The sequence below is a fragment of the Dipteris shenzhenensis genome, chromosome 17, assembly GCF_047967505.1.
Source record: "Dipteris shenzhenensis isolate YYH24624 ecotype China chromosome 17, Dip_SZ_1.0, whole genome shotgun sequence".
Taxonomy (NCBI): domain Eukaryota; kingdom Viridiplantae; phylum Streptophyta; class Polypodiopsida; order Gleicheniales; family Dipteridaceae; genus Dipteris; species Dipteris shenzhenensis.
The window spans coordinates 1507031-1519513 of NC_141612.1; the positions used below are offsets into that span (position 1 = coordinate 1507031).

The window sequence follows — 12483 nt, forward strand, 5'->3', positions numbered from 1 at the left end:
GGGATACAAGCCACTTTGACTCTTCTGGCTAGCACAGTTCAGGCACTCACGCATGTGGATGCCATAGCCTCCGTGCTAGGCCCGAATATCACTCCGGATCCCTTTCCAGGTGACCAGAAATCAAAAACAAAGGAGGTGGTTGACACTTGGTTGCACAAGTGGCAAGTACACTTCCAATTTCACCCCTATCCAGACGAGAAAAAGATTCAGCTAGCAGCAGGGTTTATGTCAGGTAAAGCCTTGCTTTGGTGGAAAGAACTCCAACCTAAGCCTGACACTTGGACAGAATTTGAGGGTATCTTCAGGAAGGAGTTCCTGAAAAAGGAAGATGACTACGATATCGTCGGCAAGCTCAAAGCCCTCGATATGTCAAATTTGAATTTAACTTTTGAAGTTTATCTTCAGAGATTTAGGGATCTGCAAACCAGGGCCACCAAAATGGATCCTGTAACCTTGTTAGGTTTTTTCGTGGATGGTTTGCCAGACTCCTATAAGTTACAGATTAAGAATAACAAGTGCACAACATTGCAGGAAGCCATGACATATGCGCGCATATATGATGATACCATGGCCGGTATCAAGGCAACCAGAGTTACCGAGACGAACGGAAAGAACAAACGCAAGTTCTTTCAGCATGCAACTGGTATTGCGGAGACGAAGTCTACGGACAACGCCTCCAGGAAAAGCTTAACTCCTGCGAAGAATGGTAAGGCCCGTTTCCTTCGCACTCTCAGGCTCAAGAAAGAGGGCCGGTGTTTTTATTGCGAGGAGCGGGGCCACACGAAGAATGAGTGTCCTAAGCGGAAGAACCAGAAATTGGTGCTAGGACCCAAGCTCCAGGCAGGTCCACGTACCGCAGCCAAGGGAGCCAACCAGGTTACGATGACAGGTATTTCAGTAAATGTCATTACCTGCCCCCTTTCTTGTAATTGTACCTTTAATACTTCGTTGTTTGGTTCCCATGATCTTTTCCGAGTTTATGGAGAAGTTAGGGACCAACAGGTTCACATTCTCTTTGATCCGGGCAGCTCTCACAATTTTGTTAATTACAAATTTGTGCAGAAGATGGGGCTGTCCACAGTACCTAGCGACCACACCTACGAGGTGCAGCTTCCAGCCGGGAAGCAGTTTTGGGATCGCAAGGTTGAAGCGCTTCCCATCCGGATTCAAGCCTACACAGGAGCTCTCACATGTTATGTTATGCATCTAGAGCATGTAGACTTGCTGATCGGGATAGAGTGGTTTAAAACCCACAATATCCAGATTGGATGGACGGAGCATAAACTTTCTTTTGTAGACAAAGGCACCCAATTTTGTATTCAGTGTGATAAGATTACCCCTTCTCAGGGGCCTATTGTATCTGCGATGCAGCTTCGGAATATATTAAACAATTCTCATTATGATGTCTATCAGTGTGTTTTGATTCCACTCTCTTCATTTGTTGTTTCGGTCATTAACAAAAATGAATTAAGTGTGTTTGAACACCGAGAATTGAGAATCTTGTTAGATAATTTTACAGACGTATTCCCAGCTCAACTGCCGGAAGGGTTACCTCCAGGAAGGGCAGTAGATCATCGCATAGACTTAGTCCCAGGGGCTCAACCTATCAGTGTACCACCGTATAGGATGAGCCAGGTAGAGGAGGATGAGTTAGCTACCCAGCTTCAGGATTACCTGAATATGGGCTATATCCGCCCAAGTAAATCCCCTTGGGGTGCACCTGTCCTATTAAGAAAGAAGAAGGATTCTTCCTGGAGGATGTGTATAGATTATAAACGACTCAATAAAGTTACAATTAAGAACCGCTATCCTTTACCTCGTTCTGATGATTTGATAGACCGTTTGGCCGGAGCGAAGTATTTCACTAAGATTGATTTGCGTACGGGTTATCATCAAATCCGTATCTATACTAAACACATAGATAGGACCGCATTCCGGACTAGGTATGGTCATTACGAGTTCCTCGTATTACCTTTTGGTTTGACCAATGCTCCTGCTACTTTTCAGCAGATGATGAATGATTTGTTCAGAGATTATCTGGGCAAATTTGTTGTAGTGTTCTTAGATGATATCTTGGTATATAGTAAAACGCTTGAGGATCATATAGGACACCTCCGGGTTGTCTTATTTGTTCTAAGACAGCATAAGCTTTATGCCAAGATGAGTAAATGTGACTTCTTTATGAAGGAGATCATTTACTTAGGACACAAGATTTCTTCTGAAGGTATTAGCATTGATCTGGATCGTATCCAGAAGGTTTTAGAATGGCCTATCCCTCAGACTGTGAAACAACTTCGCTCTTTCCTAGGATTTACGGTATTTCTTCGGAAGTCAGTGCGTGATTATTCACATATCACGGCACCCTTGACCAACATATTGAAAGGTCGTGGACGCAGGTCTACTCAGCCGATCCCTTGGAATGATGCAATGAACAAGGCTTTTGAAACCTTGAAGTTTTCTATCAAGGAAGCACCCGTTCTTGCATTATCCGATCCTACCCGGCCTTATGTTTTAGAGGCCGATGCGAGTGATTATGCGATTGGGGCAGCTCTATTCCAAGAGGGCAGACCTGTAGCTTTTGAGAGTAAGAAGCTAGACGACACTCAGTATCGTTGGCCCACACTTGAGAAGGAACTTTATGCGGTAGTGTATGCTCTCAAGGTTTGGAGACACTACTTGTATGGTTCAAAGTTCCTTGTATTGACTGATCACCAGTCAATTAAGTATGTGTGTGATGGATCAGAATTGCGAGGAAGGAAAGCCAGATGGGCAGAGTTAATGCAAGATTTTGATTTCGAAATACGTTATCGTAAGGGTTCGTTGAATAGTGTGGCGGATGCCTTAAGTCGAGTTAAGTTTGTAAATGCTTTGTCATTTACGGAAATATCCTCCGACCTATTTCAATCCTTGAGAGGGCTATACGCAACTGATAGTCATTTCAGTTCTTATTAGCAGAAAGTCCAGGATGGGAATTCCATGGTTGACCAGGACTCAGGGATTGTGCCACCTAGGATACAGGCGGCGGGAGGTCAGTGGATGATTAGGAACGGCTTGCTGTTCCGGAATGAAAAGATTTGTGTGCCTGATGTTCTGGACCTAAAATCCAAGATTCTCTGGGAGTGTCATGATGCTCCTAGTGCGGGACATCCAGGTATACATAGGACTCTGTCTCTTGTGAAGCATACCTTTTATTGGCCTAAGATGCGTGCATTTATAGAGAACTATGTAGTAGGTTGCCGGGTTTGTCAGGTTACTAAGGCTGAACGCCTTAGAAGCGCGGGCTTATTACAGCCATTACAGATTCCAGGTAATAAATGGGAGAGTATTTCCATGGATTTTATTACTGGTTTGCCTCGAACGCGCAAGGGTCATGACTCTATTTGGGTCATAGTTGACCGTTTGACAAAAATGGCTAGATTCTTACCTACAAGAACAACTATTTCAGCTGTTCAGTTGGCTCACGAGTTTGTGGACCACTTGTTCAAGCTGTATGGTTTGCCATCTGACATAGTCAGTGACAGGGACTCAAAGTTTACAAGTAACTTCTGGACACTTGTATTTGAGAAGTTGGAAACTACTCTAAGTATGAGTTCCTCGGATCATGCACAATCTGATGGCAGTACAGAGAAGGTCAACCAGTTGGTTGAAGACATGCTTCGGGCATATGTATCAAAGAGACAGTCTTCATGGGAAGATTATCTACCCATGATTGAATTTGCTTACAACAGTGCAAAGCATTCTAGTACAGGTTATAGTCCTTTTATGCTTATGTACGGGTTTCAACCTAAGTCACCAGTTATGGTAGGATTGCAAGGGATTCAAAATGATGATGCTAAGAACTTCTTGCAAGACATGCAGGAAATGTTGCAGTTTGCCAAGGAGTCTATTAGAAGTGCCCAAGATCGGGACAGATTTTATGCTAATAGACATCGTTCACCCAGAGAGTTCTCTGAAGGAACGATGGTATATTTGAGAATTCCTAAGGAATCCAAGAGCCTAAGTATTGGTTTGGTTCCGAAATTATCCCCCAGATACTGTGGCCCATTCAAGATTATTAAAAGAATTGGACCAGTTGCATATCGACTAGAATTGCCTCTTCATGTTAAAGTACATCCAGTCTTTCATGTCAGTAGACTGAAAGAAGTATTGGGTGCAGATGATCAAATTGTTTCTCCTCATGAGATTATAGAAGTTACAGATTTAACTTTTATTCCTCACGAACCTGAATCTATTCTTGAATTCCGTGAAAGACAGATTCGAAATCGTACTATCACGGAATACAAGATTAAGTGGAAGGATCGTGTTGAGGAGGATGCAACATGGGAGACATTACAAAACCTCCAAAGAACATTTCCAGATTTCTTAGCGAACTCAGGAGTGAGTTCTTAGAGGAGGGGGAGTATGTCATGTGCACGGATTGGTATCTGACGTGTACTAGTACACAGAACTAGCTCAGGTTAGCCTGGGGAGGCTTAGAGCTAGGCAGGCTTGATTCTCGGGTTGAGTGGCAAGGGTACGAACTATTTATAGGTCTTCGCTATTTTTGGCGCCGGGGCCCGAGTCTATAAAAGAGGCCCAGGGGGTTCAGTTCTCCGTGTGCAGTTGGGAGCAAGTCTCGTTCCCAGGTGCTAGGTCTGATCCTGGATTGTGTCGCGGACGCGCGCCTACATCTTAGCGTAGCCCAAGGCCCAGTGGCAGATCCAGGGCTTCACAGCGCCACCTGGTGGTATGGGACACCAGGCTGGTTTGGATCTGATTGGGAGTTCGTGCCAGTAGCTCAGCTCGTGGCTCGGGGGGACATCTTCTGATTCGGGATCACATCCCGTAGATGTCACGGTTGGGTGGTGAGCAGCCTGCTCAGTTCTGATGTTGTGTGTGGTTATTTTGCAGATCAGGGGTTTCAGGAGTGCTGGGACGTGTCAACATGACATCCAATTAGATGCCCATGTGACAGACACTCAAACCCTAGGTTCACCCCCCCATGCTCTCCTCATATGGGGGCTTACAGATGGGGAGGTGACCTTTCCAACACTTTCACCTCTGAAGAGAGGAATAAATTGTTCGTTGAAGGGAAGTGTTTTCTCTGCAAAGAGATTGGTCATAGGGCAGCAGATTGTCCTAACAAGAACAGAAAAGAACTTGCAGCAACTCAGGCTGAGTCTAATCAGGGCACAAAAGAGGACCTCAGAGGCAAGAAACTCAAGCCAAGTGCTGGCCACAATCCTAATATCATTGGGTGAGCTTGATGAGAAGAAGACAGAGATGTGTAGAGCATGGGGCAAGCTACGGGATCAGCATTGTTTGTACTTCTTTGACTCAGGGGCCAAAGCAAATTTCATAACTCGTGAACTTGTAGCTCAGTTGGGTCATCGACCAGAGGAGATTGGCCCTCTTTGTGAGGCCAACATGGCTAATCCGGAGCTCAGTACCTCTGTCACTCCTATCATAGGGAAGCTACGGATTCACATTCAGGACTCTGTGGATTATGAGGGTTTTTATGTGATGCCTTTACGTGAGTGTGATGTTTTGCTGGGGATGCCTTGGATGTACCGTGTTCATGCTATCATTGATACACATGATAAGAAGCTTACCTTGACTTATAGAAGTAAAACCCAAGTCATAGATGTAAACATGAAAGGGGAATCAGTCCGAGTTGTATCCGCTTTGGCAATTTCCTCCATTATGAAAAAGCATCTTTCAGCGTATTTGATATTTGTAAAAGAAAAGGAACCAATAGAGGTTGAATCTAATTTCTTCAAGCTGGAAAAACAGCAAACTGAGTTTTTATTTCAGTTTCAAGATTGTTTCTCAAATGAACTCCTAGAGGAGTTACCTCCCGAAAGGCCAGAAGATTATACCATTGACATCATTCTTGGCAGCTCTCCACCGAACCGACCATCATACAGAGTTAGTGCGGCACAACAGGAGGAGATCATGTTCCAAGTGAATGAATTGCTATAGAAGGGGCTGATTCAGCCAAGCTCTTCTCCATCTCTTCTCCAAATTGTTATCCCGTCCTACTAGTGCAGAAGAAGGATGGATCTTGGAGAATGTGTATTGACTACAGGGCTCTGAATAAGATCTCTATAAAAAATTGATTCCCCATCCCATGCATTGATGATATTTTGGATCGATTAGAGGGATCAGCTATCTTTAGTCGCGTTGACTTGAAGAGTGGTTACCATTAGATACGAATTAGGCCCCAAGATTTACACAAGACTGCCTTCAGGACTACTTTTGGGCTTTATGAGTTTCTTGTTATGCCATTTAGTCTGACTAATGCTCCTGCTACCTTCAATTGCATGATGGACCGGATTTTCAGAGAGCACAGAAAGTTTGTGGGAACATTCTTTGATGACATTATTGTGCACTCGAAAGATGAAGAGGAGCATAGGCAACACTTGGTAGTTGTATTTGCAGAGCTCAGGAGACATAAGCTGCTGGTCAACACTAAAAAGAGAGAGTTCTTCATGCCAGAGATCCATTCCTTGGGACATATCATCTCACGGGATGGAGTAAGGATGGACCTTGCCAAGATAGAGGCAATCAAGGATTGGCCTCCAATGAAGAACCTAGATGAAGTCCGTAGTTTTCTTGGACGTGTTCATATTACAGGCGCTTCATACGCCATTTTGCTGAGATAGCTTCACCTTTACATGCTTTACAAAAGAAGGCAATGCCTTTCCGTTGGGGGAAGAAAGAAATTGCAGCATTCAATGAGCTGAAGGAAAAGTTATGCTATGATCTTGTTATCATTTTGCGAGACCTGTGAAAGCCTTTTGTTCTTCAATGCGATGCAAGCGGCAACAGTGTTGGTGGAGTTCTTATGCTGGAAGGGAGAGTGATTGCATATGAGAGTAGGCTGCTCCAAGATACTGAACACAACATGAATGTATATGAGCAAGAATTGGTAGCTGTAATACATGCTCTTACTGTGTGGAAGCACTACCTTTTAGGTGCTGATTTTTATGTGCAAACTAATCACCAATTGTTGTGGTACTTTCTCACTGAGAGAAAGCTGTCAGAGAAGCACACGAGATGTGGCTGGAAAGAAGAATGTAGTGGTTGATGCACTTTCCAGAAGGCCACGTACGGAAGTTATGTCTAAGAAACCACAGGTATGTGCAGCTACTATTGCTTATCACAATGAGCTAGATGCCATGAAGGAGCAGTATGCTACAGATGATGCTTTGGCACGTATTTATGATCAGCTTATGGAGGGCAATTGGCATGATCATTATACACTCAAGGAGGGATTCATGATGATGCATGGTAAGCTATGTGTGATGCAACCATTGAGGCATAAGGTGGTCATTGAAAGTAATGCCCCACCGTATGCAGGACATAGGGGTATTGAGGCTGCAATTAAAGTAGTGGAGCACTACTTTTATTGACCTTCTCTACGGAAGGATGTTGAGGCTTATGTCAGGTCATGCATCATTTGCCAGAACGTGAAGTATGATAGCCAGAAGCAGCCCGGTTTACTTCAGCCTTTGCCTATAGTAGATAGACCATGGTAGAAAGAAAGAAAGAAAGAAAGTTTATTAAAGTCTTCGAAAGACTGATGGGTCTATGAGACTGTGAAAAACCTGATATAATGAGCTGTGGTAGTGGAGCTACTAAACGAGCATCCACACCAATGCAGAATGCAAAAAAATGCAAAATGGCAGTACTAAGTTCTAAGTACAACATAGTCATATCCCGACTATATATATATCAATCTCAGCATCATCGTCGGCATCATCATAACCATCATCATCATCATCATCGTCAGCAACAAGGCATCAGGATGGATGAGGCTGTGGAAGTGGACGCATGAGGTCAGTAATAGAACGTTGTCGCCCCCTCAGGGGTGCCGTAGTTCTGCGTCTAACCAAGGCCACTGTGACCCCCGTCGGTCGGGCTCCGACCCTAAACAAGGAAGGGATGTCCCCAAGTGTGATATGTGAGTCAATCCTCTGTTTGAGCTGTCGGGTCACAGGCTTTGGGTCACGGTCATGTCGAGGTCTCGCATCGAGGGGGTCTATGTGATCTGACTGAAAGAACCCCGTGATAGAGCTCTGAGAGGTATCAGTCGAGGGAGAAGGCTGCTCCTGTCTCCGTGCTCGGAGTATCCTATTGCGGTGTTTGAGCATCTCATGAATGAAACCAGCCAAGCATTGCTGGTCTGGGTAGGAGAGGACACGGGCCAACATCCCATAACTATCTCTGAAGAGGTAGTAGAAACGCCCTGGGATCTCATAGTAAATAGGACACTTGAAGATGAAGTGCTCCTTTGTCTCAACCTCCTGCATGTCACATAGTGTGCATATGCGCCTCTCCCTGGGTAAGCTACGGGATCAGCATTGTTTGTACATCTTTGAATCGGGGGCCAAAGCAAATTTCATAACTCGTGAACTTGTAGCTCAGTTGGGTCATCGACCAGAGGAGATTGGCCCTCTTTGTGAGGCCAACATGGCTAATCCGGAGCTCAATACCTCTGTCACTCCTATCATAGGGAAGCTACGGATTCACATTCAGGACTCTGTGGATTATGAGGGTTTTTATGTGATGCCTTTACGTGAGTGTGATGTTTTGCTGGGGATGCCTTGGATGTACCGTGTTCATGCTATCATTGATACACATGATAAGAAGCTTACCTTGACTTATAGAAGTAAAACCCAAGTCATAGATGTAAACATGAAAGGGGAATCAGTCCGAGTTGTATAAGGTGGTCATTGAAAGTAATGCCCCACCGTATGCAGGACATAGGGGTATTGAGGCTGCAATTAAAGTAGTGGAGCACTACTTTTATTGACCTTCTCTACGGAAGGATGTTGAGGCTTATGTCAGGTCATGCATCATTTGTCAGAACGTGAAGTATGATAGGCAGAAGCAGCCCGGTTTACTTCAGCCTTTGCCTATACTAGATAGACCATGGCAGAAAGAAAGAAAGAAAGAAAGTTTATTAAAGTCTTCGAAAGACTGATGGGTCTATGAGACTGTGAAAAACCCGATATAATGAGCTGTGGTAGTGGAGCTACTAAACGAGCATCCACACCAATGCAAAATGCAAAAAAATGCAAAATGGCAGTACTAAGTTCTAAGTACAACATAGTCATATCCCGACTATATATATATCAATCTCAGCATCATCGTCGGCATCATCATAACCATCATCATCATCATCATCATCATCGTCAGCAACAAGGCATCAGGATGGATGAGGCTGTGGAAGTGGAGGTATGAGGTCAGTAATAGAACGTTGTCGCCCCCTTAGGGGTGCCGTAGTTCTGCGTCTAACCAAGGCCAGTGTGACCCCCGTCGATCGGGCTCCGACCCTAAACAAGGAAGGGATGTCCCCAAGTGTGATCTGTGAGTCAATCCTCTGTTTGAGCTGTCGGGTCACGGTCATAACGAGGTCTCGCATCGAGGGGGTCTATGTGATCTGACTGAAAGAACTCCGTGATAGAGCTCTGAGAGGTATCAGTCTAGGGAGAAGGCTGCTCCTGTCTCCGTGCTCGGAGTATCCTATTGCGGTGTCTGAGCATCTCATGAATGAAACCAGCCAAGCATTGCTGGTCTGGGTAGGAGAGGACACGGGCCAACATCCCATAACTATCTCTGAAGAGGTAGTAGAAACGCCCTGGGATCTCATAGTAAATAGGACACTTGAAGATGAAGTGCTCCTTTGTCTCAACCTCCTGCATGTCACATAGTGTGCATATGCGCCTCTCCCTGGGTAACCGCTCTGCTTGGCCGCTCTCGATACGAAGTCTGTGTGGAGAGACCCGGAATTGCCCAAGGGAGATCCTCAGCGAGGGGGGTAGGGGAATCTACGTGTATCCTGGTGGATCAATGAAACCCTCCGCTGTGATATGTAGGAAGTGATCTCTGTAGATTCTCAGCTTCACTGGAAGATCACTCGGGCCCAACCAAGTCCGGAATGTGTGTAGCTGTAGTAGATCCTCACGGATAACTTGGTTGGCCTCATGTGATAGGAGGGGAGAGAAAGGAGCATCCATGTTGTATTGGAAAGGAGGTAGTCTGTCCATATGGAGCCCTAGTCCTGCAAACCATCTCTCTATGCGTGCATACCAACACCTCTGATCTCCCCCTGTTGCAAGTGCCATAGAAGAGGACAATGCTAGCCATGGTATCCTGCTACGCCCAGATCCCCATACTCCCTGACTCGGTACAGATATGTAATGACCTGAAATGCAGCATCTAGCTGTGATGGGGGTGACCCAAACTCCGCTCGAATGATTTGGTGAGGGACAGATGGCTTACCACGGATCATTCGTGATAACATGAGAACCTGTAGCCGCTCCACTCTGGCCCACTCTGTATCCGACAAATCTGGCCCCCAGCATGGGCTGCCATACATCCTTGTAGGGCGGACCAAGGAGTTAAAAAGCAACCCTTTGGCCCGTGGATCCTAAAAATGAGAGCGGAATCAGTGTCTCTCTAGTCTAGCCAATGAAGCATATCCTCTGCTCAGGCGCACCTGCATCACGGGTCTTATGGTGAAGGTGGGTCCGGAAAAGATGACCCCTAGATAAGTGTATGATGAAACTACGTCAACAGGGGACTCATCAAATGTGAAATGCTCATCGCGCATGACGACTCGAGATGTATTGAAGATTATAACCTTGGTTTTACCCAAGTTGACCTTCAAATCATGAGACTCACAAAAGGACTGTAGTGCGTCAAGGTGTCTCTGGAGCCCCTCTGCTGAGGAAGACAAGAGAGCCACGTCATCTGCATAAAGTAATATCCGGATCAGCGTGCCCGCGAGAGAGCACCATACCCCACCCTGTGCCTGCATCATTGTCTCGAGCTCGTCGATGTAGAGGCCAAACAAGGTAGGTGATAATGGGCATCCTTGTTTGACCCTGATAGTGCTATGGATTTTGTTTTTGATCTCCCTCGCACTCCTTTTGGTCATGATGGCATATGGACTATAATTTGCAGATTTAGCAAGATGGCTCATTTCATTCTAGTGAGGAAGAAGATTATAGCTGAGCGATGGCAAAGGAATTCTTGAAGTTTATTTTCAAGTACCATGGGATACTTGAGTCTATCGTGAGCGATAGAGATCCACGGATGACCAGTATGTTTTGGAGAGGTTTGTTTGATAACATGGGTACCTCACTGTTGTTTTCCTCATATCATCCACAGTCTGATGGCCAGTCAGAAGAGGCAAATTCGACAACATTGGATTTGCTGCGTTGTTATGTGTCTAAGTACAAAGCAAAATGAGAATAGTATTTGCCGCTGATTGAGTATGCATTCAACAACACAATGCATTCTTCCATGGGTAAGGCACCGTTTGAAATAGTGGAAGGTGCGAGAAAGGTTTCTCCTATTTTGCATACAAAAGAGAGGATAATTGTGGCTGATGAGTATGAGAAAGACTTGCAGACAGCGTATGAAAAGGTTAAGTATGCCCTTCAATGCAGTCAGGACAAGCAGAATAGAGCTGCAGATAAGCATCGCAGAACCTGGTCTTCATGGAAGGTGATTGGATATTGCTGTGTTTTCTTAAGGCACGCCTCAAGAGCAAGAAAGGGAAGGTAAAGCTGTACACCAAGCTGAATATGAGGTACTACGGGCCCTTTCAAGTTCTTGAGAAGATCAATGAGGTAGCTTACAGGCTGAAGTTACCTAAGAAGTGTACCATCCACAATGCTTTCCATGTTAGCTTGTTGAAGCCTTTTCATGGAGAAGTGCCACAGGATATCCCAGTTGAAGAACAACTTGAAGTTGATGAGCAAGATGAGGTCTTGATTCTTGAGCAGATTGTGGCACATAAGGATCGGAAGGTTAACGGTAGAGTTGCTAGATGCTATCGAGTGAAGTGCAAGAATTATCCTACAAACGATGTGATCTGGATGGAAGAGAATGAATTGGCAGATTCACCACAGGTTTTACAGCTCTACCTTGAGGCATTACTGCGGTAGCGGCTCATTCTTGTTCAGCAGAGCACAGGTCTGGAGCATTACCGGATGCTCATGGGGGGGGTAGCACCTCCGCTCCCACAGTGCAGACAGGCTCACATGATATCTAGAGGTCGCTTGGTGACACTGTGGTTCCATCCGAGGCACTGATGCTCACAGTGTTTCTGCTGCGAGACTTCTATGATGAGTGGTCATGACACTCCAGATGGTTGATACATTACCATATGGATGGATTTGCAGTCTTGCCGTATGTGCATTGTATTTTTGTACTTATCGTGGTGTTGTACTATGGATTATGGGCTGTTTATGCCTATTGTGATACCCTTTTCTATTTGCTGTATTTTTGGGACATCAAACATGATAGTTTGCTGTTTCAAGAGGGGAATTTAGCCTAGGGGTGCCAAGCTAGGGGCACTCCAAAGGGTACCTTTGATTTTATGTGCAACAAGTGCAACTCCTAGTGCTATTAGCTTGGTCCTATTATATAGGGTCATTGGTGTAGTTCACTGGGGTCATGCTTTAAAAACAGACCCACTAGAGGTCC

The 12483-nt window shown here is 45.2% G+C and overlaps 3 protein-coding genes across 3 annotated transcripts in view; all 3 read left to right on the plus strand.

Annotated features, from left to right (window-relative positions):
* The window catches only part of LOC147891506 (DNA-directed RNA polymerase I subunit RPA12-like), a 47522-nt gene that overhangs the window by 17698 nt on the left and 17341 nt on the right, over window positions 1-12483 (plus strand). The window lies entirely within an intron of this gene.
* Window positions 5263-5961, plus strand: LOC147891507 (uncharacterized). Its single transcript, XM_087387979.1, has one exon. The coding sequence runs from the start codon at window positions 5263-5265 to the stop codon at window positions 5959-5961; it is 699 nt and encodes a 232-aa protein (XP_087244105.1).
* On the plus strand, window positions 11493-11942 carry LOC147891508 (uncharacterized). The gene has a single exon (XM_087387980.1). The coding sequence runs from the start codon at window positions 11493-11495 to the stop codon at window positions 11940-11942; it is 450 nt and encodes a 149-aa protein (XP_087244106.1).